Below are 27,860 nucleotides of genomic sequence, written 5' to 3'. Positions count from 1 at the left end.
GTGGTCAATATAGTGCATCAGGTCATTGAAGCTTTTAGTAGGGGTGTATGGAATTTATTTTGGCGTAATTATGCAAACTTTCATGAAAACTACCCATATTACACAATTACGTGAAAAGCAAATCAGACATCCATCGCTACATTTTAGTGTGAAAGATGTGCTTGCGTCAATTTAACATAAAGACACATTTATTGGTACCAAAAAAAAAAAAAAAAAAATTAAAACACAGTGGTGGAGACCAACACCTTCTCATGTTGTGGGTGCACTTCGAATTTTAATCCTCTTTTCCCCTTTCATCCACTAGGGGTTTGAGGTCAATGTCACACTTTGTTCCATAGAATATATTCCTTATTCGGGTTCACTATTACCAGTGCGAGCTAGAAGCTGAATTCTGCCAGACTCCAACTGTACTGCTGCATGATGAGTTACTCTCTCCCCTCTCCCCTGCCCCCCCCCCCCCCCCCCTGAACTTTAATCAACAGGTTGGTAAGAAGCAACTATTTTAACAAATCCCTGTACAGCCCTTGGATGGTCTTTTCTTTACTTCTTCTTTTAATTTTCTTAGCTACGGTTTCTTTTGGCAGCACTTAGTTATGTTAGGTTATGTTATTTTTATTTGTACCGCGCACAGTTATCCCTGTGAATTCTTGTCCTGATGATGACCTTAAGTGACTATGGTCAAAACGCCGTCAACATATAATACAGCAAAATTTGGCTTATCATTTACTACATAATATTTATAATATGTTTTCTTCATCATCAATTTATATACTAAAATACTGTAATTATTGCCTATGTGCTGTTTCACCTTCTTCCCTGCGTGTTTCACATGCGTCATTCGTGGGCACTGTGTGTTCACTTTATTCATAGTGCATGATTTATATAATTATTGATGTTGCTATACATGGTCTTCTTGATATTGTGAATACAACTGCAGTAATTTGATTGGTGGCTCTTCCTTATTCATATATTGTGTAAAATGATTTTGATTGATACCGGTTGAGACACGGTTGTATGTTATAACGAACTGCCCGGGTCTCAACTGGGCTTACAGGTGCTCCTATGGTTTTGTTTGTTAAGGAACTTTAGCGGAGGGGGGGGGGTGTAAGTATGTATGTGTGTATATATTTATATATATATATATATATATATATATATATATATATATAGATAGAGCGAGAGAGGGAGATAATATTCACAAAGCAGTTTGTTTGTACTGCGATATTCAGCTGTTTATTTCGGTGCCCAATCTCTTGGGGAAACCACTTCTGTTTTTACTATTAGAGCTATGAAGGCTCTAAGACTGGAGTCTTCCTCACATTCATTGATGTCAGCGAAACGGCGGTTGACGCGTGTCATTTTGGTTGCTGCATAAACATCCTGGAGTGCTGCATTCATAGTTGTTCTACTGGCCAAAAACCCTCCTGAAAACGTGCATCCCAGTTAAAATGAAACTAAGGACTATGTGGGTCAACCTAGTCAAAAACAATCCAGTGAAATCCACTGAGAGCAATTGGCTCAAAAATAGCTGTGGATTCTGTAAATTCAGCAAGTGCAAAGCATGTTAATATAGTGTAAATAAGACACATTTCAACACACCATTGGAAAGGCCCCCCACCCCCACAATACATCAAGGGAGCATACTGCTGTGAAACAGATTATGCCGTTTATGTATTGGAATGCTCTTGCGGGCTATGATACATAGGGAGTACTAAATTCCAAGTTCATAAATGCATATTGCGGCATGTCAGAGTCATCAAAAATAGGGGGGGGGGGGAGAAGAGGGAAAGAGAACCATACACTGTGGCTAGACACTTTGCAGCAACACATAACAATGACAGAGTTAAGGTACTTTGTCATTGATGCAGTGCCTAGAACAATCAAGGGTGGCAATGGAGAAAAGGACCTTAGGAAACTTGAATCAATCTATATTTTGATATTAGATAGCAAAAGCCCACAAAAAGGGTGTGGGGGCTCAAAGTCGATGAAGACCTATATACACATTTATAGACTGAGGTGATTCAACAGATGATTAGGGTCACTACCACAAATATTTCATTTAGTAATATTTTTGCATATTATTCTTACTCTTTGTTTTTTACAGAGCATAACTGTTCTTAAAGAGATTTCACCAAGTTGAGACATTACATGAGGTACAGCATGCTGCACACGAAGAAGTAACAAGGATCACATGCTACAGCTTAGTATGTTATAGTTTGAGATTATTGTATTTAATGGACCTGAATGAGTTGACAAGCAGATCTTGCCCACAAGGGCTTTATTTTTTTCCTCAGTTTTCAAGCAAAGGAGTTAATACGCAGTTTTTGCCCACAGGGCTTTATTTTCAAGCACTGTATTAAGCTGTATTGCATGGTCCATAAAACAAGATTAGCTTTACTGCATTACATAACACTCAGCCATGGCTGAGGCGATAATTTTCCACTTGATGTATGGTGTTGAAGGATTTTCTTTTTTAAAATAAATTCATTTGTTTCAAGTTTCAAATGAAATTAACAAGCATGAATTGTTTTTTAAGCAATAAAGTAATTGTGATAGTGGAAATATTAAAACCGACAACCAAAGTATTTTTACTATGTCTATCATGTTCATTGTGACACGGGGCATGACGAGTAGGATTATATTGAAATTGTAATGAAAGCTCCGCTAGTGTGATCAAGGGTTTCACGAGCTGAACTATGCAACTTGCAACATTTTTGCTTCAACAGCAATCAAAATTATAAATATGTATTTAAAAACACCGACAACAAAAATCTACGACCTCTCTCAAAAGGCCCTAACAGCAATATGAACATTTTCAACTCCAAGTGTTAGTCAGAGATGTTGACCCATAACAAAGCCTATGACAAACAATTTCCATATTAAACTTATCAGGCTTACTGCATATGTCATAAATTATCATAATAAACATATGTCATAGGTATGACATTTTACCAAATAACCAATAAGGCCTATAGCCTTTATTGTTGGTTTGTAACCTTTCCGAATTGAGCTCCAAATAATTCTGCATAAAATTTGCCACAAGACACTCAGGCATTGTCAGAAAAGTATATATAGCTACACAAAATTACAGCTGAGGAAAAAAAAAAGTCACCCCCTTTTAAGAGAGTCAAAGGGATTATCAAGCTACAAATCGATCCACAAACTTTTTCAGAGAGAGAAACTAGAGCTGGACATCAACATCAAAACACTTGCCTGTGAAGATCCAGGTAATGCAAAACCTGTCTACAGGGGCTTTAGCAAACTGTAGTTGCAATCTACATTTGCTGTAAAATATGATTTTGCACAACAAAAACACCAGGACTACTGTATTTTTCATAAATGTTCATTATAAAAATATTATGCCTACTGTCTCTTGTATAACTCTTCCAATGACCCAATCAGGCCTACAGCCCTTATCAACGATGTGTCACTATAATCCACCCATATCTACTGTATTCCACATTAGCTTTCCTACCAGGCAAATCAGTAAAGAGTCTCAAAATTACAAAATATGTAATTAACTAAATTTGGCAAAATATACATACTTTCGTTAAAGGGTACAGCAAGGATACTCAAAGTGCAAATGTTAACCTTCGGGGTGACCAATACCAAACGTCTTGTCTGCTATGGTTATCGGAGAGATTATCGGTAATAAAATACCTGCCCACAAGCTTTAACAAAGTGCAATGACAATCTATCCCTAAAGGCCTATTGGCTTTGACATGATTTTTGCATTAAGGTGAGCCTGTTGCCTTTTCATGCTAAACAGACCAGGCATGTAGCCTTGATCAATGGCTCGTTGTCAAAACCAACTAAGTGTTGAGCGTAGGCTTTCCTAAAATGCTGAACTTGTTGCAACGGAAGCACACAACTTCTGCCCTATCAAAAACAGTACTCGGAGGAATCAATCTTTTTGCGGAGATAAAGTGGTCAGTGGTGCTTCTCAAAGCAATTTTTCTGTTCATCACATAATGTATGGTTCCAGCTGCACTATCAAGCCAAACATGATGTCTTTGGAAAAAGGTATATGTTCACTCTAAGTATAGCTTGAGTAGCCTGGAAGCCACAACTCTGATATTCGCGACTTCCAAGAGTCACGGAAATTGAAGAATATAGGGTGCTAACAAAAGTTAGATTAGAACTGGAATATAACTTACTGAACATACCATGTTCACTGAAAACTGTCAATACTGTCAGCAAATGAATATATAAGCTTCCTTCATTCTTATTTTGCGTTTCTCTCCTGCCTTACATTTCACTAACACTTTGCGTATTTTTAAATCAATACATCTTCTTTTCAGCATATCACAGCATTTGTATGAAAGGATGAAAACTATTAGAACCACTAAATCTTTGAAGCATATGTATTCTGCATTTCTGCAAACATGGTAGTGGATTTGTGACCAGAGTGACTTTTTGCTATTGTTAAACTGGGGATAATATCTGTCAGGCATTATAAAAAACTAGAGCTATAAGCAGCATGAAGATGGTTGACAAGGTCCACACATACCTTCCATCAGTTCACTTCAGTAGCTCGGGCATTCATTTCATGTAAAATATCTAGTCTGATTAGATTTGCAATTCTTTGTTTTGGTCCTAAGAGGAACAAGTCATGCAGGAAAAAAACATGGGGCAGAACAAAAGAACTGGCCCATCAGAGTGCCCAAAGCACGAAGCCAAGACCAGTGCATTGCATAAGGAGGCCACAGAGAGAGGAAAACACAAACTCATCATTCTGTTAAAGATATTTGTAACCTATCTCTGTATCATAAAACCCTGTTTCTCCTGCTCCATAAAGCCCCATTTCTCCCGCTCACCTAAACCTCACTTACAAGCTACCTTTGGGTTGTTTAAATGTTCCTCAATGCCTTTTGTGCGAGGATAGCAGGAAGCATCATCAGAGACATAAGAGAATGCCAGCAAGCAGTTGGGTACAGAGTATGGCATGACCAGCAAAGGTCGAGGCCAGAACAGAGTAACCTGATAAGAGGCACTGCCAAAGGAACACAAGCAGCCCAGCAAGGGAAAGAAAGCAGAGCAACAAGGCTAACCCACTGAGAACAATGAGAAATATGGCCAGTGAACCAGGACAGTCCTTGAAAGAAACAGGGTTCAAGAAACAGGAGAGTCCCATTGGCCCGGTTTCCTGATTGGACAGGACGTGTCCAGTAAGCAGTTAAGTGACAGGAGTGTACCACGTCCATTAAGGTGGGGCCAGAGTCACAAGACCGGCCCAACAAAGAGAACATAGCACCAATACATGCCAATAAAGAGAGCAGAGTAAACAGGCCAGGCCAAGCAAAAAAAGCTGTGCCCGATAAACACCTAAGGGGAAGGATGGGGCAAGCCGGAGGGCAGATACAATACAGAATGGGACAGGAGAAGCAGGTGAGTGAAAGCATAATGGGCCTCTAGTATGAGCTCAAGCCCTGTTGAGATTACCAAGCGAATGTCCTCAAGGAAGGTCTTCTTGTCCCCACTGAATGTGGCCTGTTTTGGTCCTTTCAGGTGCTTACTGGCCCCAATGCGCTCATCTTTTAGAGACGACAGACAGCGTGCAAAAACAGCTTCACCTGCAGAGAGAAAGAATGTCAGCACAAGTCTAAGACTAGAAACCCTAACACCACAGAGACCAATGAACTGAAGACAGGATCCAGCAACTAGGGACCAGACCAGAAATTTCATGACTGAGCAAGAGTAAGGAGCGAGTGAATATAGATCGTGTTGTTTTGGTTGTAAATGAGTGTATTTACATAACATCCTAGTACACCACCTTCATAACTGGTCTTTTTAACAATGTAAAATAAATGTTTATCAGCAGTAAAAAATTAAAGTCCAGTGGCCCACCTTAGGATAAGCAACAAGTTCATATAAGTAGCCCTGGGTTTTCATTACCCACAGAAGGATGACATCAGCTATTGGGTCTCACCACAAACTGACTGCAGCTCTGGGGTCTCATCCCATATTTGGGGGGGGGGGGGGGGGAGTTTCCTACCCGATGGATCAGTTATTGTAGCTGTAAGGTCTTACTTCACCCAAACTGTCTAGTGACAGTTTTAGAAGTTCCCAATCACACCAAGGAAGAGTTGGAAGTCTCCCTGCTGTGTGGTCTCAACCCATACTGCGGGGGTTCATTCATGCTGATCTGGATATCAATCAACTCACACTGGAGGCAGAAATAACAGTGGCAGAAGCCACAATGCCTCCTCCTATATTTTAGCCACTTTATTTTTCATTTTACAGCAAACACTTAACTATGTTTTTATCCACAATTGTGCATTAAATTTGTACAACCTCGCCATTCATACAATAACATAATAAGAAACAAAGGAAGCCCAGGTCAAATCAAGTGACCACCTCCTGTGAGTCCTTGGAGTCAGTGTTCATCTCTTAGTTCAGATCTTCACAGCAGTTCTGGTACATTCCCCGAGTCAGAGCCCATCTGCCCCATCTCGCTTCATAAATGTTTGGAATGGAAGCCAGATCTACTCAAACAGGCCTACTCTACTGCTGTCATTTTTTTCCAGCGTGTAAATGTTCCATATTATCCCCCACCAGAGATAAAGAGGGGGGGGGGGGAACGATGTGTTGCTTCCAGAATTGCACAAGTGCCAGCCTGGCTTCCACCACGAACCGGGGTAATGAGATGGCCTTTGCATAGTCATAGGTTATGCATTGTTGTCGCCAACCTTGCCTAGGAGAATGATTCATGGTTGGAGCAGATGAGATATGCCCAGCATCGCTCAGATTTTTCTCATCCCATATTAAAAAGGTACAACTACAACCTTGTTATATCATTCCTACCCTTAGGGGACTGCAGCCTATAAAAACGGAGAATCTAGGGCCAGATGTACAACCATTCCAGATTGCATCTTGCAATTTGCAAGTCGCAATCTGGAATGTACAACAGTGTCAACCACACTGTTGCTGATTCCCAATGCGCGGGGGTGGGGTCGCAAACTACCTACCTCATCAATATTCATGTGGTTGATTGCAATTTGCAATCCAATCGGGAATGGCTGCACTCACAGGGATGGTGGTCTGCTGGGAACAGCAGGCCACCATATATGTGACTGCTGTTTAAATAAAGCTTTTTTTTTTTCTTTTTTTTTTAAATAAATGCAGGATTCCTTAAAGGAAAAACGGGATACATTTCAAACAATAAAATGAAATGTTTTCTTTTCATTTATTCAGAGTCAGCAGTGGTCCGTGCGACCACTACCTCCTCTGAAACAAATACTTTCACTTCAACTCACAAAGAGGAAGGGGTCTCCTAGAGACCTCTTCCCGTTTGCGAATGGGTTACCACCAATTTGAAGGTAACGGATTGTTTTGCGACCGTAATTGCAGACACTAAAAAACAAAAGCCACTGTGACTCGCAATTAGGAAGGGATGACCTTGGAACACCCCTTCCTAACTGCAAGTCGCAATCCCTATTTTGCAATTCAGTATTTCCATCCCGGCTCGCAAAATAGGGATGGTACATTAGAAAAGGCCATTTATGCAGTCGCAAAAGGTGAAATCGCAAAATTGTGTTGTACATCAGGCCCCTAGTGACTTAGTCCTGCCGTTCCATACCACACTAAAGTAGATACTGCACCAGCCCTAGGCCCTCACCTCATACTGAGGGATTCACAGCTGCCGAATGGGTATGGACACAGATCCCCACCCTACCTTCAGTGCTTTGCGACTCACAGCCCTTTGGTCCTCTATCACATTAAGGACTTAAATGTACCGGCCTGCCTTGGGATCTCACAAACAGACTAAAAGGGATATGGATGCTGCCCTGGCGTTCAACCCATTTTGAAGCTGGGGGGAGGGTGGGATTGTTTAAAGGGAAGCAGTGAGAGCAACTCTGGGGGCCTCCCTTCCCACTCAAAGGGCTGACAAGTGAAAAAGTGCGCGTGTGTGTGTACACAACTTTATAATCTTCCTTCTGCTTAATATATGCATCTGCTTATGTACACTCCCCTGCTGAATTCCTGGAGCCCCCAAAAGCCTCGAAGCACTGCTACCCAGATGACCCAGAACATTCCACTAAGCTGTACACCTTGCTCCCCTAACCCTAGACCTTGAACCCCCACTTCCCACAGCCGTTCAACCTCACTACCCTGGAGTCCAAGCACTCCATCTCCTCAGTGCTGGAATCCTCTCTCTGACTGTAGAGCTCTCGCTCCCCCTTGCCATGAACATCCTACCTTGCACACAACCCTACCGCCCTCATGGGCAGAAGCACCCCAGTTCACCTTAGTGTGAAAGCCCACATCCACTCCCATTATAGTTCAGAGACTGGAGGATGACTCAGGTGTGCCTATGCTGCAAGTCATGCTGACGTCCCAGCCACAACGAATGGGGAAGGAGTGGCATGTTTGCACAAGGATGGTTGTGAACCTCTGCACTTCCTGAAAGGAAGCACAGCACAAATTACAAAAATCAACTCCTTCCTCCAGTAAAGCAGATACCTAGCACAGTGCAAGCTAGGCACTGGGGAGAGGGCAGTGCCCACTTTGCTAATGGTACCGGTGGGAGAACATGGCAAGTGAGAACCTCGCCCCCTCCTCCGGCTACACTAATGCCCAGCCCCTGCCTTGCTTGCAGGTCAAAGCAGGTAGGAATTCAATCTTTGCCAACTCACCACTCAGGGCAGCCTTACAATGTCGGCAAAGGATTAACTGACTCTAGAGTCTTAAACAATCTCTTCAAGGCCTGAAGAGAGCGAGCGATGCATGTAAAGAATGCCAGGCCACACCCAGTAGGTGTGCTTTAAACAAAGGCAGGTAGAGACAGGATAGTGTATAGGTAATGGCAATGCTGCCCAGAGGCACACGTACAATATCTATGAGAACTCTGTAGAGAACCAGGGTTAAAAAGTCCACGGGATGAAGTGAAAACACTTGCGAGATCACATGTCAGAACAAAGCAATGATCTGAACAGTCCAGGGATCTAGGGACTGAAAAAACAACACACGAGGAAGCTTTGCTCAGAGCCAGATTTAGGGCAACTCTCCAGGTCCAGGAACTGCACTAACCACACCCGAGAATGCTTTGCAGTGTTGACATCAGAGTAAGTTAAGAGATTCAGGCACTGAGCGCGAGACACCTGGGATTAATCTACTAACAACAGATCATGTCACAAACAGTTAGGAACTACATCTACCATGATGCAATGGGGCAGATTAATTGCTGGGATGTCAGGCAGGTGCGCTCCTAACTGTTTGTGACTTTAAAGGCTCCCTTGAGCTACTGGGCTGACGAGCTCTGGAGCAGGCACCAGCATGCCAGGGAAGAGGTACTGAAACCGGGGGATTTATGGCAGCATTCCCAGCACCCCGCAAATATGTTCTCTGCTGAAGAAGGGATTAACCCAGAAACACATGTGTCCAGAGATGCACAGTAAAGGCTGTACCTACTTAAAGGTGAAATATTTAAAAATTAATGGAGTTCGTTTTTTGAAGATACTACATCTACCATGATGCAATGGGGCAGATTAATTGCTGGGATGTCAGGCAGGTGCGCTCCTAACTGTTTGTGACTTTAAAGGCTCCCTTGAGCTACTGGGCTGACGAGCTCTGGAGCAGGCACCAGCATGCCAGGGAAGAGGTACTGAAACCGGGGGATTTATGGCAGCATTCCCAGCACCCCGCAAATATGTTCTCTGCTGAAGAAGGGATTAACCCAGAAACACATGTGTCCAGAGATGCACAGTAAAGGCTGTACCTACTTAAAGGTGAAATATTTAAAAATTAATGGAGTTCGTTTTTTGAAGATACTACATCTACCATGATGCAATGGGGCAGATTAATTGCTGGGATGTCAGGCAGGTGCGCTCCTAACTGTTTGTAACAACAGATCATGGTATACGGGGACTGAATCTACAAAACATATGAAGAAGTCTGCTGTTCTAGGTGTGTGAGCAGACACTGGGGAGCTAGAGCTTTACAACAACCATGTAAACAGTAGGAGAGGCCTGCTCAGAAAGAAGTAGTAATCAGGGCAGGGCTAGGTGTCCAGAAAAGTAGCCTTTATTAACTGTCCGTACTCTGCTCAGAGTCAGGGTTGTTACAGTCTAAGAACTCTGAACAAAACCACACTCCGATGAGGTAGTGAGTTAGTGCAATAAACTAAAAAAACACTACACAGGGCACTCCTTTATTTAGAAAGCCTGTGTCCAAAGCAGATGATGGAACCTAGAGATTGACCTTTCATGACATAGGGCAAGTCTACTCGGAGACCAATTCACAGCAGGCCTCAGGATCTAACAATGAAACCGGCTAATCCTGGGAGAGCTCGGCTGAAAGACAACAGTGCAGATCTAGAGAGTAACATGTTAAACCTGCATCACCATGAAAAATCTGTTCATTAACAGGCAGGCATCGTGTCTAGAGACTGAACCTTAATACGTCTTGGAAAGCTCTGCTCTGGACCGACTGATGGCTCAAGGGACTAATCCTACAGCACCTGGGAATAGCCAGGAAGACCTCCGCCGGTCAAGTGTAGACCCTGTTACGAGGTATGGGAAAGGGGAGGGAGTTTGAGAAACAGGATCTACATCATAAATGAACATTCTGCAAACATGCAGCAGGAGATGCAGGCCTAAGAGTGCAGGGGTAGAATATACAACACTTAAAAGGAACTCTGCTTCAAGCGTGGGGTTAGAAAAGGAACTGAACCTGTAGGGCCCAGGCCAATTCTGGGTCAAGGCAAATCTTGACGCTGAACCTACAACACGTGGGGAATAATTACACAATACAGCATGAGTTAGAGAATGCCAGAACATAGAAATCCTGGGGTATCTTTACTCTAGGAGATCGGTCTAGAGACTTAACCGACAACACCAGGTCTATCTCTACTCTGAAAAGGGCTCAGAGTGAAAGTAGGCCTTAAGGCAGGGAGTCTTAACCTACAACACTGGTGAGAGCTCATCTCAGACTCAAGTTAGGGCAGGTCTACAGACTGAATCGAAAACACATGGGAGACTAAAGGAAAATTACCATACTGTGGGCCCTGTTGAGACCACATAAGCAAATTCATAAAAGCTTCACAAAGCTGAGGATCTCTAGTGAGCCCTCATGCTAATACCATGTTAATAGACTGTAGGCCTGTGAAAGCCTACCTATGATAACACTTTGGCAGAGTCCTCTATTGCCTTTATAAAGAAATATTACAAGACTGAGCATCGACGCAGGAGAACACACTTACCTATCAATGTAACAGGAATGCCAAATTCCAAGGCAGAGATGGCCGTCCATTTGCCGGTGCCTTTCTGTCCAGCCGTGTCGCGGATTTTTGGCAGCAGGTATGTGCCATCAGTGTCCTTGAATTTCAGAATATCAGCTGTGATCTCAATCAGGAAGGAGTCCAACTCTGTTTTGTTCCAATCTTCAAAAGCCTATTAAAAAAACATCGGAATGTGTTGGCCTTAGTAATATCTCAGAAAGGGGGTGAAGAGAGATTATAAAAATAATAATAATAATAATAATAATAATAATAATAATAATAGGATGAGGGACTGATGGATCTGGGTAGAACAGCAGTTTTATAGGCACATGTGTGATTTGTTCCTGTGAAGAAAGAATACGTATGGCCATTGTGCTGTGCATGTAGTGCTGGTGTATTTCACAGGAACGACTTCCAAAATAATACCCATGGCTACCTATAATGCAGATTAATAAATGGATACCATTTTGGCTACTAATAATCAGACAATATATCCAAGATGGTTCATGTTCTGTTGGTGCAATATTTTGCTAGAAATGAAACTAACTTCTGGTGTCACTTATGTTATTTCTGTAGTGTGCGAGGTTGAACGGTTATACTACTATCAAGCTCATGGAAGGAGCCCAAAAATTCATATGTGGAGAGCATAGGGGCTGAGCATAGTGAACATACAGGGAGTGCAGAATTATTAGGCAAATGAGTATTTTGACCACATCATCCTCTTTATGCATGTTGTCTTACTCCAAGCTGTATAGGCTCGAAAGCCTACTACCAATTAAGCATATTAGGTGATGTGCATCTCTGTAATGAGAAGGGGTGTGGTCTAATGACATCAACACCCTATATCAGGTGTGCATAATTATTAGGCAACTTCCTTTCCTTTGGCAAAATGGGTCAAAAGAAAGACTTGACAGGCTCAGAAAAGTCAAAAATAGTGAGATATCTTGCAGAGGGATGCAGCACTCTTAAAATTGCAAAGCTTCTGAAGCGTGATCATCGAACAATCAAGCGTTTCATTCAAAATAGTCAACAGGGTCGCAAGAAGCGTGTGGAAAAACCAAGGCGCAAAATAACTGCCCATGAACTGAGAAAAGTCAAGCGTGCAGCTGCCACGATGCGACTTGCCACCAGTTTGGCCATATTTCAGAGCTGCAACATCACTGGAGTGCCCAAAAGCACAAGGTGTGCAATACTCAGAGACATGGCCAAGGTAAGAAAGGCTGAAAGACGACCACCACTGAACAAGACACACAAGCTGAAACGTCAAGACTGGGCCAAGAAATATCTCAAGACTGATTTTTCTAAGGTTTTATGGACTGATGAAATGAGAGTGAGTCTTGATGGGCCAGATGGATGGGCCCGTGGCTGGATTGGTAAAGGGCAGAGAGCTCCAGTCCGACTCAGACGCCAGCAAGGTGGAGGTGGAGTACTGGTTTGGGCTGGTATCATCAAAGATGAGCTTGTGGGGCCTTTTCGGGTTGAGGATGGAGTCAAGCTCAACTCCCAGTCCTACTGCCAGTTCCTGGAAGACACCTTCTTCAAGCAGTGGTACAGGAAGAAGTCTGCATCCTTCAAGAAAAACATGATTTTCATGCAGGACAATGCTCCATCACACGCGTCCAAGTACTCCACAGCGTGGCTGGCAAGAAAGGGTATAAAAGAAGGAAATCTAATGACATGGCCTCCTTGTTCACCTGATCTGAACACCATTGAGGACCTGTGGTCCATCATCAAATGTGAGATTTACAAGGAGGGAAAACAGTACACCTCTCTGAACAGTGTCTGGGAGGCTGTGGTTGCTGCTGCACGCAATGTTGATGGTGAACAGATCAAAACACTGACAGAATCCATGGATGGCAGGCTTTTGAGTGTCCTTGCAAAGAAAGGTGGCTATATTGGTCACTGATTTGTTTTTGTTTTGTTTTTGAATATCAGAAATGTATATTTGTGAATGTTGAGATGTTATATTGGTTTCACTGGTAATAATAAATAATTGAAATGGGTATATATTTTTTTTTGTTAAGTTGCCTAATAATTATGCACAGTAATAGTCACCTGCACACACAGATATCCCCCTAACATAGCTAAAACTAAAAACAAACTAAAAACTACTTCCAAAAATATTCAGCTTTGATATTAATGAGTTTTTTGGGTTCATTGAGAACATGGTTGTTGTTCAATAATAAAATTAATCCTCAAAAATACAACTTGCCTAATAATTCTGCACTCCCTGTAGGGCCCCAAAGGTACAGATAGGAAATAGCTACACCCCAGGGACAAAGTGAAGAGACGTTGTTCAAACTGAAGCAAAGCCTCATGAGAAGCAAAGATAGTTATATATCCGCAAGAATCTCTTCTCTTTCCTGGTAGCAAAGCATTGGTCAACCTGCTAGCAATACTGTTTGATGCCTTGCAGGGCCCAGCGATCCACACATTAGATGGCCTCAGAGTTTGCATTTCCCCATTCTTCCGTCAGGGAAAATCTACTGTAAGTGGCATCCAATGACTTTGGTGACCTTGATCTCAACTTCCCGTCAATTCTTGTCTGGTGATTCATCAGCTGGTACCTAGTGGAGGAACGTACAAAGGAGCCTCCTGTAGTAATGATTTACCTTTGCCATTATGTTCTACTCCTTGCACAGCACATTCTTCATCAGCATGATCCTGGGTATGCTCTTATCTGACCTTCTTCCAGAATTAGAACATTCTTTAGCAGCTGGCACATAGTAAATGAAAGTGTAGGGGTGGAAGACCACACTCACCTTTGCCATCTCGTCCTGATTCATGCCCAGCACGTCCTTCATCAGGTGGTAGGCCTCACAGATAAGCTGCATGTCCCCATACTCAATGCCATTGTGGACCATCTTCACAAAGTGCCCAGACCCTTCCTCACCAACCTGTCAAGGAAGGAGGGGTGCGTCAGTGACATCTTTAAAAGATTTTTTCTGGCTAATGCCAAAGCTCTTCAAAACTGTTATTAATGCAATAAACCATGACATATAAAAGCATGGCTGCCAGGCATACAGTGCTGCACAAACACACATGCGCCCCCCACCCCACCCCACGGGTACATGGACCAGGAATGCAGAACACATACAGCAATACAGCTAAGAAATCCTGTGGAAGAGGGAGGGAAAGAGGGAGAGGAAGAGGTACAAAGCCTGCTGTACATTCCAGGGTAAACCACTGGTTAGCACATGACGTGAGTCGCATGCACAGAAAACACACCCACTCTCAAAAACACAGACACCCAAGACCTTCTACTCACCCAGTCACAGCAAGGTTCGCCCTCCACTTGAGCAGCAATGTTCTGGAAGATAGGCTGGATATGCGGCCTGTAGAGGGACCATGCAAGTAAATATTGATGACCATCAGTCATTTTTGAGATCCAGTACTGGAACACCAATGGAAGCTACAGCTAAGGATAGTGGTGTATTGACAGTTGTGTCTGTGTTTATCCCATCAGTAGACCAGTAGGTGTTACGGTCGAAATGAGATGCATATTGAGAGCTCTTGAAAATCATTATACCCATTTTATGTGCACTTACATTTGGAAAACTTAAGTAAATTTATAGCCAGCTATCTTAACAGCCGCAGAGCTTCCCCCCCACCCCAACCGCTTAATACGCCAGTTGTTTAACAGCACAATAACAGCCGCCACCACTCAATAAATAACAGCTTTATTTTTACTAGAGGAGGACAAGAGGGCACATTAATATGGAAAGATGAACCAACGGACTGGATCTGGCTTAGTATTTAGTGCTAAACTAGGACTCTAGTTATTGAAAGAATTGGCATGTAAATAAGATGATCTGTTAGATTACCACCTGTGTTTCATTTTAGTACATTTGATTACATTGAGAGACATAACCTTAATTTCTAAATAAAATTGGAAGCATTCATACTAGAACTTCATGTACCAAATGCTGGGGCAGAAGTGCCAAATGTGAGTTGAGAGGCAACAGCCTTTGAGGTTTGCACTATGTCAACGGCCAATAATATTGCTACATAGAGGAGAGGCACTATGGCCTTTAACCATACCCAGGTGAGGATTTTGTTTTGTATAGTTCACACTCTGAAATGAATGCTTCAAGGCGCTTTCAAATCTATCTGGAAGTAATGAAAAAAAACTTGGCCCATTTAAGTAATTTGCCTAGGCTCACACATTTTGGCCAAGTGGAGAAGCCAGTGAGCAAGGTTGCCACATTCAGAGATTTGGATTTTGAGTCAATGGAAAGTATTATGTTCACTTATGTATCACTTTACAACACTATGATATCGCCTCCTTAGCACTTGATGACTCAAGAGATGAACAAGATAGTATTAGGAAAGAGTATAAAGGGGGGGGGGGAAACGCTCCTCCACCATCCTCTTTCATAGAAAATAATTGTTCTTTATTGAATACAGAATTATAAGTTAGATCTTGTAAGACATCTTATCAAAGTCTTGCACGATACATGAAGAAGATGCAGAATCTCTCATACAATATAGAAATTGTGCACACAATTTAGCCAAAGTGACTACAAAGAGTGATCGGGGGCTGGCGGGCAAAAGCACAAAGCATGAATATCTGAACATTTATAGCAAAACATCGAACTACAAACCTTGCAAATACATCCAAATTATTTTCTACAACAAACCTATTTAGAAAAAGCCTCACTGAGGACCATTAAACAAATCAGCAAAACCACAAGGTCAGACGTTCACCACATAGCTTGCTCTCATGTTGCAAGCTTTCAAAGGGACAATGCAACTTTAGACCATAGATCTCTTGCTTGCTTTCCACTTAGAATGCAATTTCAAGGGGAAAACCAGCATTTCAGGCTTGATGAATGCGGCTCAATAAAAAAAGACATATAAAACGATGATGCTTTTTAAGGAAAGAATGGTCAGGACTTTGCAAAACTGGGCGCAACTCTAAAATGGTTTGATAACTCGACAAGATATCAATCAAGCTGAAGACAAAACTTCTGCCCTGTGCAAAGGTCGATCTCATGTTGGTTTGTCCACCAAAGCTATTACTCGCTGTACTGCAGTTCAGACCCTTACCCCAGTTCCCATACCGTCTGCTACCACCACCCCAAGTCCTGCACTGCCTGGCAAAGCTCCAGGGAGTACCACAATGCCACCCCTTAGAGCATGCAGACGCACTCCCACTGAACATGTCAATTTACACAGCAACATCGGATGAGTCACTGCACCCTTCACAGCTGCTTAGCCACCATGCACAATGGCCACCGCACGCCCACCTTCATTACTGACAAGGCCAATTCTACTGTTGAACACTACTGCTTCTGACAAATCCCTGCCTGTAATTCAGCATCCACTCTACAGCTAACTGCCCTATTTGCAGCTTACCCACTGTGCTTTCACGCACAACCAGCCAATGCACCCACCCCTTCTTACCATCATCACTTATAACACAATACCATTTACACCTTCCAAAATCATCTGCATAGACTGCCCTTAGTCCATATATTTCTCCCACCCTGTTGCCATAGTGCCAGAACACCCCCCCCCCCCCCCCAACCACGTGATACTCACCATGATGCCTTGTCTCCTCCAGGCATGAGGGATGGACCATAGCGGGCACCATCTTCTCCTCCACTCACTCCACTACCGACAAACAGGATCCCTCTAGTCTTTAACTCTTTACAGCGTCGCTGAAAGGGGGAAAAGAGGGAGCATTAAGCATGGCGTGGGCTGTTTCCAGGCATTTTTTCACCAGGTTCTGACTCTCTGATGCCCATAACAAGGCTATTCCTTCAAATACATTACCACTATGGTTCTAGGCAAGACCTGTGCTGCTTTGCCAACAGTTGTGCCGCTGGGTTTGTCCATCCAGCAGTGCTTTACATTCCCCCATCAGAAGCTTTCAAAGAATGGTTTGTTGGTACACTTTTTTGTTTTTTAAACACAGAGCTTCTCCAACTTCTTACAGAAATGATCTAATCGGAGGCAGAGTTGCTAACAGGTCTAACGCCAGGGGCACCTTTAGGCAGTCATGCTTTTTATTTGGAGGAGGTTGGGGGGGGGGGGGGGCTGGGACTGCTTTCACTTTTTCATTTACACATATGGACATACAGGTTCCACAATACAGGGTTTTGCTAAGAAAACAGGCCTACAGACACTGTTCCTTACATTCTGGAGCCAGCAGGTTGTTCACATGAGGACACAGTGATTACATGGGAGGGGAAAAAAATGGTGGGGAGGGAGTGGCTTCAATCAAGTGTTGACCCGCATGTTTCTTTAGAAATAAAATATAATGAACCCTCCTTTTAATGTTCCAATGTCTACTCATTTAACTGTGAGCAACTATTCACATCAAACTCATTTTTTTTTAACTTTCAAGTAAGTATTTTCTTATTTGAGCTTGCACCTATTTTGTTAACTGACTTCAGCCGATGAAATGAGAAGTACTATCAGAGAACAGGAAGTGCAGACAGAAGCTTCATTAACACAGCAGACCTGCACAGTAAGATGCTGCAATTTTTTTTACCGTCCAAAAAATTAAATAAAAAAGCGAACACATTTGGTAATCTTGTTTCCACTAAAAGACTGCAACCCCTGGTGATCCTGCCACCCCACGTCATAAACACAAGAAAAAAAATCTCTTCAAAATAATTTCAGTCCTTGGTCTCAATACTTCAAACTTGTGAGGAATGACCTGATTTAAATAGGCAGTACCAGAAACCCAAACCCCTCCCCACCCTTTTGTCCCCACCCAGACACGCAACTTTCACTGCACATTTATTTCGGGCTCATTTTCCATGAGATTTCATTTAGGTGCTCTTTCTATCAGCACCTCCAGACAAGAAAACATATTTAAAAAATCCGCTCCGAGGACATGCTGTTCATAGAGCGCCGGAAGCAATGACTTCCATAGAAGACAAAACCTGTGTGCTGTGGTCAGGAAACTAACATTTAGCTAGTTCATGGTGGTGTATTGGACAGAATACACCAGACTGCAAAGCCTGGGGTCCTGTGGTACCAGACATTCCTTTCAAATCGCATCCAGTATGAATGGTACAAAGAAGCGCTTCTGCCTTGGAACGTTACCAAACGGGACCAGAGGGTAGCTGGGCCTTTGGCTCAACGTCTGACAAAGATGGAATCTGAACAAACTCCATCCACGGATCAAGTACCAGTTAATTTGTAACCTGCACTGCATCAAGAATACTGCAAAAATCCAACCTCCTGTTCCATGTATGGAGCACCACAAAAGGGTGGAAAACGAGGTTCCATAAATGAAACTGGGACCAAAGCCAGTAGCAGAACCTGCTCTGCGAGTGCATTTACTAGTTCAGAATCAAACGAAGAATGAGGAGAATGTACAAAAAAAAAAAAAGAGCAAATTGATGACCATACCTGTAGCAGACAATTCAGCTATGGGCAACGATCAACTAAAAATTACATCTATATCTATTCCAGTATCTCAGATTATAATCCAACATTGGTAACCCCAGAGCCCACACACATTTTTAAATGACTTTAATGCTTGCTAGTCCTGCCTCTGGTGACCTGCCAATGTCCAGTCAGTTACTGAGAGGAAAGTAGGACACGATAATTTATATAATAATAATAATAATGCGTTGCCAACCCTCAAGGACTTAGCAACCCTGTACCCTGACCTCCACCTTAAGACATACATACTTGGCAAATTGGTTTCTAAATGCATTACTTCTAATACCATTACATGCACCACTTCTACCAGGCACACAACTTCCGGTCTCATTTAACCTACCACCATTACTAAGTTTGGTGATAACTTTAGTACAACTGCAGGTTCTATACGTAATAGCAGGTGTTACTCAAAGTTTGACCGCAAGAATGAATTATATGGAGTTTACCTGCTTACCAGGTCTGGCTGCTATAGTGCATATGGAAAGGTATAGTCTGTCTGGTCAACCGTGGTCTTTGGACAAGCAATCTGGTGTCAGTGCTTAGGCACTCATTACTAGACCTTTCGGTGGACTGCAGAGGGAATTTCAAAGAGGTCGGAAGAGCTAGCAATGCTAGCATCCTAGGAGACTACTTTAAACTCAGAGGCAACTGAAAATGTGTGGTGTTCACTGCTTTCTTATGCAGCTGCCTTCCACAGAACATCTGTCTCCTACGTAACGTTTATGCCTTTACATTGGCTTTGAAAGCCCTATACCAAATAAAACCACCATCAAATTATACTCTACACACTGGACCTCAGTGGAGGCCAGTGAGTAATCAAACCAAGGTCCTGGATGGCTTTAAGGTAGCATCTGCCAAGGTCTAACGTATGTACACTAAAGAAATAAACACATTATGACTAGAAGGAAATGTTAGGACCACTAGAATCCTGTTAGTTAAAAGGAAAAGGCCACCGTTTAATGTGCATCTTCACAGCTGTAGCTACAAATGCTAAGAACAAGTGGACTGCAGCTAAGTAATATGAAAGAAAGTAATGTGGATGCCTCCCAAGTAAACAAGTATTTTGTTGGCATTTATGGTTTCAACAAAGATGTTATATTAGAAATTGTACACAGAAAATATGACAAGAAATGTGTAACAATAGAAAAACTAGTGTATTTGTTCATAGGAGTGAAAAAGCTAAACAACCAAAAAACTTGTTAACATGATCAATGATAGCAAAACTTAAGGAAGGGTGATATCACTTGCTGTCTTGACAGTTGATCAGTGGACTATAAAAGCATTTTAGAAACTGGTAAAAACGGAGATTAATTATTATTGAATTCTTCTATTGATATTTTTCTGCCCATCTAATGTATCTGTTATATACTTAGTGTAAGCACACAAATAATGGATGTATTACATTTCACTGTCGGTTTCACGGTGGTGTCTTTCGTTTCCATATTTGGAGAAGTAGATTGCTCACACCGGAAAAGAAGACTCCCATGCCACATAATAAAGCAAATAATCCCAGACAACTGGTACCACGGAAACAAGCCTCTTTTAAGGTTAAATGGCACACAAGACCAGGGAGAGAAAACTATTTCTCATGTTTTAAGAAACCTACAGGTCATAGGTTCTCACAATTTGAGATAGGAAGGTACTGTAGCCCGGAGTGCCATATAGTAGATGTGAAGTCCCTAGTTTAAGTGCACCAGAGCAAAACGAGCAGGCACCAGAATTAAGGTGCAGAAACTGCCCAACCCAAATGCTGAGCAAAATCCTGGAGCTGGCCTTAACTGAAAGAATTCCCCCCACGTGAGAGAGACACACATATGACAAAGTCAAATATGAGACACGAGAGACCTTTTATACCATGAGTGGTCCACGGTAGATAATGAATGTCATACTTAAAAATACTTCTGTGAAAGGACATACGTCCTTTACTGACATCCATGTAACACCCAGCTGGAAAATATTATGATGGTTTCCTTTAATTCTTGAGACTGAAGAAACACTTCTGCCTGCTCCAGAATCTGCACTGTGTAATCAACACTTGACAGTCAAATATTTGGCCCTGAGCTTCCAGGCCATCTACTGCAGCTAGCAGCATACATAAATAAATATCCGCATCAGGGGTAGCAGAGGGTATTACATATTCTTAATTTCTGCAGCACGTGACAAAATCCCAAATGAACAAAAAAAAAAAAAAAATAATCACAAAACACTAAAGTGACCAAAAAGACATCTGAAACATGAGTGGAAACGCACGGAACCCTGGACGCACAACACTCCTAACGAGAAAGGCCATATACATCGGTAGACGCATAACCTAGCTCAGAAGGCACACTTCCAGAGGCCGTGTGAGCAACAGAGGAAGGCCTCCTGGTGCGCAGACCGAGAGTCGCAAGGCTGAAAAACACCTTATTAACCATTAATCTCTATGAATCCAAGGGTCATCTACGTGCTTACCGTACTGTCCCGATATTCTGAATTCCCCCCGTCAATGATGATATCTCCAGGCTCCAGCAATGGGATCTGTGGCGAGGTATTGAAACGAGAGATTAATGAAAAAATGAAGAAAAAAAAAAAAAAGAAAGGAAAAAAAACTAAACAAAAACATACTTTTACAAAAGTTCTATGATAGTAAAAAAAAAAAACAAAAAAAAAAAACAGTATTGGATAATTTAGTTTGTTGTTTTGTAGAGCTGTAGAATGCCACATTTTATGGTCTTTGCAGTTTCTAAAACCAGCTCCAAACAACCATAAACACAAAAAACAGCAGATAAATTCAGATGATAAGACAGTCCCGTGGTAGAGCAAACATCTAACAGTCCTATAATAGATCAAGGGTCATCTATTGAGAGTGTATGAAGGGCCGGACTGGGAACAGAAATCAGCTCTGGAAACACATTAACATCATATACATCCAGCAACGTGCAAATTACCACAGCAAGCAAACAGGACACTCTCCATTGAGATTTGGGTGGGTGTTTGGGAGCAGGAGATATTTTTATTTTGGGGTGGAAGAAAACTAAGAAAAACGGGATCATACACTGCAAATTACAGGAAAAAAAGCAAAGGTTTCCAAATGTATTGGCTAAGAGCTTTCATCACTGAACCATGGCAGCCTATTCATCCTTAAAAGCCAGTCTACCGTGCTGCATGCTTGGGAGCGCTAGAAAGCTGAAACGGGCAGACTGGCTAGGAGTGTAAGCAGGGTAGTGAGCAGTGTATAAGCATCGTGGAGAGCTCAGATAGCCCCTACTATCACACTGACCAACGGTGTGGACTCCAAACAATATCAGAACATTACCTCAACTGTTGCAGGGCCTCAGGCCCTGCGTGATATTGGCTTCACATAGGGAGTGCAAACTTTAAGATCCCTTTGCAAGTGCAAACTCGACAGCAAGCCCTTAAGTCTTAGGAAACAAATTCACATGAGACCACTGCTTTAAACTGAGGTGGCAAGGAGGAAACAAACAACATTCCACTTCGTAGCAGCAAACTACCAGATGAAGAGCAAATTCTTAAGGGGTGAGGACTATTTAAAATGGCAACCATTTCTAATCAGTGATTCTTCAGGTGGTTGAAAAATTCCCAGGCAGAGAGTCTCAACTATGAACGATTTGGTGCCCCCTCTATAGGAAGGTGATTCATTAGCCTGCCACAGCACCCACATCCCTGAAAGCCTCTGCAAATAGCAGATAAATACTGCTTATCCCAATGGACCAGCTTTCCTCTCGCTTACGACATACCCTCCCACAGTTGTAGGCCCACTGCAATAGAATCAGGCGTGAGGGGGTGGCTGGAGACTTTATTCTTGAGCACAGCAGCCTGATCCAGAATGATCTTATAAGCCCATTTGTATAATTCAATGAAGAGCTCTTTGCTTGAATTAGAGGAGGTGGAGGATAAACGACAGGATGTCACCATCTGTCTCCCAAGTCAGAAACAGGTGCAATTTAAAAAATGCAACTAGCAAGAAAATAAAAATTCAGGAATTGACATGACTTACCACTTCAAAGACGCAGTGTTTTGAAGCAGTCAGTCCCTGGCTCTCCCCAGCTCGGCCGAACTGCTTTTTAAAAGTTCAGCCAAGCTATGGAGACCAAGAAGCAGAGCAGCATTAATCCCCCCCTCCTTCTGAAACCCTTTGACACTCATCTACAAGAGGAGGGAAGGGTGAAGGCTGCCTGCGTCCTGCAAGGCCTCTGCCTTCCTCTACCTAATTGATATATTTTCGAAAGGCATAGGGTGTGGATTACGACACTGAAAGGTTGAGAGCAGCGGGCCTATACCAGTTCATCTAGGCCACTGCCGCTCCACTGTCTTCAATGGAACTCTTAGCATTCCAATGTACTAATATCTCAGAGGTCCTGACCTGCTGCTTGTATACTAGAATATTTTTTTGAGGGGGTCGGGGGGTTAGTTGTATAAATAGACATGCATCCTATCACACTGTTATCATCTGGTTTCTGCTTGAATCACATGCACACACGCCAATCTAAATACAGGCCAAAGACAGGTTGTACGATAAATTATTTGAAATCATTTAGCATTCTGATGAAAAAGCTGATTGGCACAGCTGCACATCTTAGCCACCAAAGCAGGAGTTTGACGAAGGCATGGAAGTGTAGAGGCTTAAAATGCATACAATAGGTTGTAGGTATCCATGACCACCAAGAAGTCGACTAAATCGACCATGCTTTATCTTTGCAAATATAGTGGTATTCATGAGAGGAAGAATTTTATAAAAGAGTTTGGACCCCAGTGTATCCATGTACGTGAATGGACATAGCCTCCTACGACCCCTTCCATCCTCACCAAACTGTTGATGAAGTCGTCGACAGCTTGGCCCGCTTTCACTAACATCATAACTCGCCGCGGTTTCTTCAGCTTGGACACCATCTCCTCCAAGGAGTGAGCGCCAATCACTTTAGTGCCTTTTGCCTCATTGCCCAAGAAGCTATCCACTTTGGAGACGGTCCTGTTATAAGCACAGACCTAGAAGGAAGGGAAAGGACAGGGTCAGAGAAAGGGATACATACAGCAGGAAGTGTGTAGTGCAGATAGTGCCATTTAAAAGCTGGCACAATCACTGTACACAGCCCTTAGTAAGTAGTAGAAAACACCATGTATGGTACTAGTAGGAAGAGGCCCTTAAGTAGTAAGGACAAAAATACTGTATAACCTTCGAGAAGGGCCATAAAGAGATGGAGAAAACGCTGGGCCCTTCTTTAGGTGAGCATTACGCAATGAGTAGGAGTGATGCTGCATATGGACTTCTCTTACCCCTACTGGCACTAGAGCACAACGTAATGGATTTCAGAAATCAGTTAGTTCCAAGGCTGAAAGCGCGTGAAGGCTAGAGGGAGATCTGGGAAACACAAGTGCCCATGGATATTGCATTAGGGGATAAGTAAGGTCATTGAGCAGCAAAACAATGCAAGGATGTTCTTCTCTCCTCTTAGAATGCATCCCTAAAACTAAAGAATGCGGCTGTAAAATAAGTGCTTTAAAAAAAAAAAAACAGTCTTGCGTCTTCTAACGGATACACGGGGACCCAAAGCGTACCAGCAGCAATCTCAGAGACAGTTTTAATAGATTATTAAAGCCCCATTTACTATTACAAATCTCTGCAGCTTCACACTCGGCCTCGTAGCCCCACCTAACCAATCTGCTAACTCCGGCCTCACTCTAACTCCGACAGCACCCCACTCCCCCCAGTCAAACGTTAATCTTCTCCTCTCTACCAGTCTACCACATTCCTATTCTGTTATCACTCACCACGAAGCCATGATCATTCATGTTCAGTATCAGGTTCTGACCCATGACTGCCAGTCCGATGAGAGCGATGTCTGCTCTGCGGAAAGAAGAAAAATGGGATGAGAGGAAGAAGATTTAAGAGCAGGGGTGAGCAGAGAAAGATGCCATCATAGCAGAAGTGAAGAGGCCAGCAGAGACGGAGAGAGGCAGGGAAAAAACAGAATGGAGGAAAACAATCAAAGAGGAGTGGAGAACGGCTATGGGGAGTCCATCAGATACAGGAGACCATCAAAAGGTTATGGGGAAGACCAAAGGCTATCGGGGGCGGGTGGAGGTGATGTGGCAGAGCAAAACAAGAGACCATCAGGGGATACATCTGCAACACAGTAATACCTCTGGATGATTCCTTCAAATCAGGGGATATAACAGGAAGGTCTGAGCAAATACCACAAAAGACAAATTCCATCAGGAATGGAAGGCACTTGGAAAAGCTATTAAGATGAAAATACCATCAAGTGAGCTGGAAGGATGCATAGACCATCCAGACCGTAAGATTAGTGGGGTGGTACATTATAACAAAAGCCAGAGATGCCTTCAGAAAAGCAAGAGAAGTGGTGAGGCTATCAGAGGTGCAAGAGAGGAGAGCCCATCGAGAGTTATCAAACGGGTGCACTTTATCAGGGATCGGTCACCATACACGGTGGGAAGTAGTGGGATTAACTAAATTAGGATACAAGCTTAAGGGAAAAACGATAAGGAACAAACACCACAATGGGCATAAAAGGAGGTGCGTGAGAGTCAGACATGGTCTAGTATCTTATAAAAGATTCCCTTCTCTGGGATGGTTGTCACAGTGATAAAATCAGCTTTTTATAATGTTCATAGAAAGGTAAGGAAACAAACATCGCTGGGGGGGGGGGCAGGGGGAGACCAACATAAAGAGTGAGGGTACTCGACATCAAAAAGGTAGATAAAAGACAAACATCAAAGAGCTAGCACCAACAGAAAACAGAAATGAAAAATACCACAGCATATCATTTTGTGGCGGAATCTCAACAATAAAGGAAATGGGAAATAAACATAAATGGGGGCTAAACCAATGGAGGTGGGTGCGGAGATCAGCATCTCAGAGGGAGAGAAAGGAGAATGGCATCAAAGGGAGACCACCATCGAAATGGTGGAAGGGGATGAAACCAGCACCAAAAGCAGCACAGTGATGCCTGCACCAATAAAGTGTGTGTGATTGGGGGGCGGGGGGGGGACTTGCTGATCAGACTGCCTAGACCTGCATCAAAGGTGGGGGAGGTAGGGAGAACAGCATAAAAGGGGGCACCAAGGCTAGAGATGGCTTGGGGGAGAACCATCGGAGTTGGGCCATCACTGACACGGCAGAGATCGACAGCACAGGTTAGACCATCATCAGATGAGAAGAAACAGTCATTGGATGGTTAATCCGTGAAGCGTAAGTGATGGGGGTGGAGGGACCAGAGGGAACCACCGTTTTGGGAAACAATCACAGGAGAGGGACACAACCAAAGAAGGGGAGAACCTTCACGAGTCCATGGAGAGTGGGGAGTCTATCAGAAAGAGCGGAGCCATTAAAAGGGGAAAATGCCTCAGCTGAGAAGGGAACTCAGTGGATTAGGTGATCACTACAGAAGGGCACTATCTGATGAAGACCGTTAGAATGAGGTACCCAGCATGAGGCATGACTTGACCATTGAGGGTTTGACAGCTTTGGGGTCATACCAAAACCTGGAGATCAAATGTGGTTGAAGAGACCATCAGGAAGAGCATGGTTGGAAAACAGGAGAGGAAGGGAGACCAAGAGAGGAGGGGAGCACTGACGAGCAGCCCTCAAAGGGCAAGGTGGACATCAGCAATAGGTGAAACCATCAACTGGTAAGCCATCAGAAGGGGAGAGATCATTGGGGGTGGGCATGAGCACTGAGAACATCGAGTAGAGGCAGAAGGGGGACAGCCCATTAAGGAGAGTATAAGCACTAAGGGGATGGGGCAACAGAGGGTGGAGGACTTCAGAGGAACATGACGGTTGGGCAGTATCACCAGGAAAGAGACAAGTCTTCAAAGAAGAGAGAAGCTCAAACATGAGCGAAGCTCTCAAAGGAGACAATGAGGTGGGAACACAACCAGCAGGGTTAGTTAGTATTAGAGGCGAGGAACCCATCAAGAGTAAAATCATAAAAGAAATAGACACGTGACCACTAAAAGCCAGTTCACAGCATGACGGGCGTGCGTCATGAACGAGACAATCAAGAGAGAGGGATTATTGGACGGGGGAACACCAGTTGAAGGCTGGGAAAACATTGAGCCTGGAGGGGAAGATCACCGCAGGTAGGATACCGTGAGAGGGAGACATGAGGCTGTCGTTTGTAGTTTGCTACTATAATACGATGCTCATTTGTATTGCTTCTACTTTTAAAAGTAGCCCAGTTGCTTGCTATGCCCCTCCGAATGTTAGTTCAGTACCCTTGCATTTTAATGGAAAGTTCAAGTTGGCTCAATTGCTTCACTGCGCTCATCAGTGCACAGGGTTCGCAGTCAGACGACAGAAAAAAATAGGGGGGTGGGGAGAGAGAAGAAGGTGTGCAAATATTAGAAGAGAGAACAACATGGGATGACAACTGGAGAGAGGAATCTCGGGGGGGGGGGGGGGAGGAATGGCAGCTGTTAAAAGAGTTCCTGTACTTACTGAGCCATGTTCTTGATATTCGAGCTGAGATTTTGCTATACGGTGTTTCCTCTTTCAGGCACTCAGTTACGCTTCCTCTTCTTCCTAGCCAGGCAGACTTGGCATTTAAGCTCCAGCAAACCCATTGCAGGGTGGCTACACTCTGACGACATCGTCTATCCCTTGTCGGGGATTTGATTGGCCAGTGCGAGCCACCTGTCAATCTATGCAGCCCTGGTTGGTTCGTGAGGAAGATGGGTGGAGTACTATTACACAACTGAAGTTGGCCATTGGGTAAATCGAAGAGAGGCGGAGTTTCGGTAATTCGGAGCACAAACTAAGACGAGGGTGTCGAACGTCGAGGTCATCGATCTCTTCTAGAGGGCGCAGCCTGTTCTCTGTATCGGGCTGAGTGGATTATGACAGAGGGACATTCGGGCTCACCGTTGACTACTTTAGTCTGAATGAAAGTTTCATAGACCGGGGAGTTCTCATTGAATCACCATGACGCTTCATTTTCTTTAGAAAGCTTAAAAGAAGCGCATCTCGCTGAGATGTATCCCAAACCGCAAATCTATAACATGCTCTGTGTTGAGTCATGTCACTAGTATGTGTAAATACAGCTATAGACACAGGGTAAGTCAGTGAAAGAATAAAACATTTTCTAGCTTTGCGTTAAGAATTTTAGATTCTATTAAGGACAGGAGGTGAGGATTATGCTTCTCAATCTTTACAAAAAAACGGCAGCCAATAAAAAAAACAGTAAACACTACAGAGGCTTTGAACCACGCCCCCTCA

The 27,860-nt window shown here is 43.2% G+C and overlaps 1 protein-coding gene across 1 annotated transcript in view; it reads right to left on the bottom strand.

Moving 5' to 3' along the window:
- Positions 1–27,240, bottom strand: part of PGD (phosphogluconate dehydrogenase) — a 30,444-nt gene extending 3,204 nt beyond the window's left edge. The window contains exons 1-9 of the mRNA XM_069241197.1: positions 27,084–27,240; positions 24,392–24,467; positions 23,429–23,608; positions 21,074–21,139; positions 16,763–16,881; positions 14,487–14,553; positions 13,981–14,115; positions 11,201–11,390; positions 5,443–5,573 (exon numbers count right to left, since the gene is read on the bottom strand). Coding sequence (XP_069097298.1) covers positions 5,443–5,573; positions 11,201–11,390; positions 13,981–14,115; positions 14,487–14,553; positions 16,763–16,881; positions 21,074–21,139; positions 23,429–23,608; positions 24,392–24,467; positions 27,084–27,091 — 972 coding nt within the window. The 5' untranslated portion in view covers positions 27,092–27,240. The remainder of the gene's footprint in view (positions 1–5,442; positions 5,574–11,200; positions 11,391–13,980; positions 14,116–14,486; positions 14,554–16,762; positions 16,882–21,073; positions 21,140–23,428; positions 23,609–24,391; positions 24,468–27,083) is intronic.
- Positions 27,241–27,860: the final 620 nt, after the last annotated feature.

Source organism: Pleurodeles waltl, chromosome 6 (assembly GCF_031143425.1).
Source record: "Pleurodeles waltl isolate 20211129_DDA chromosome 6, aPleWal1.hap1.20221129, whole genome shotgun sequence".
NCBI classification, from domain to species: Eukaryota; Metazoa; Chordata; class Amphibia; order Caudata; family Salamandridae; genus Pleurodeles; species Pleurodeles waltl.
Note: the sequence above shows the minus strand (reverse complement) of the source record. Positions and strands in the feature narration are given on the sequence as shown.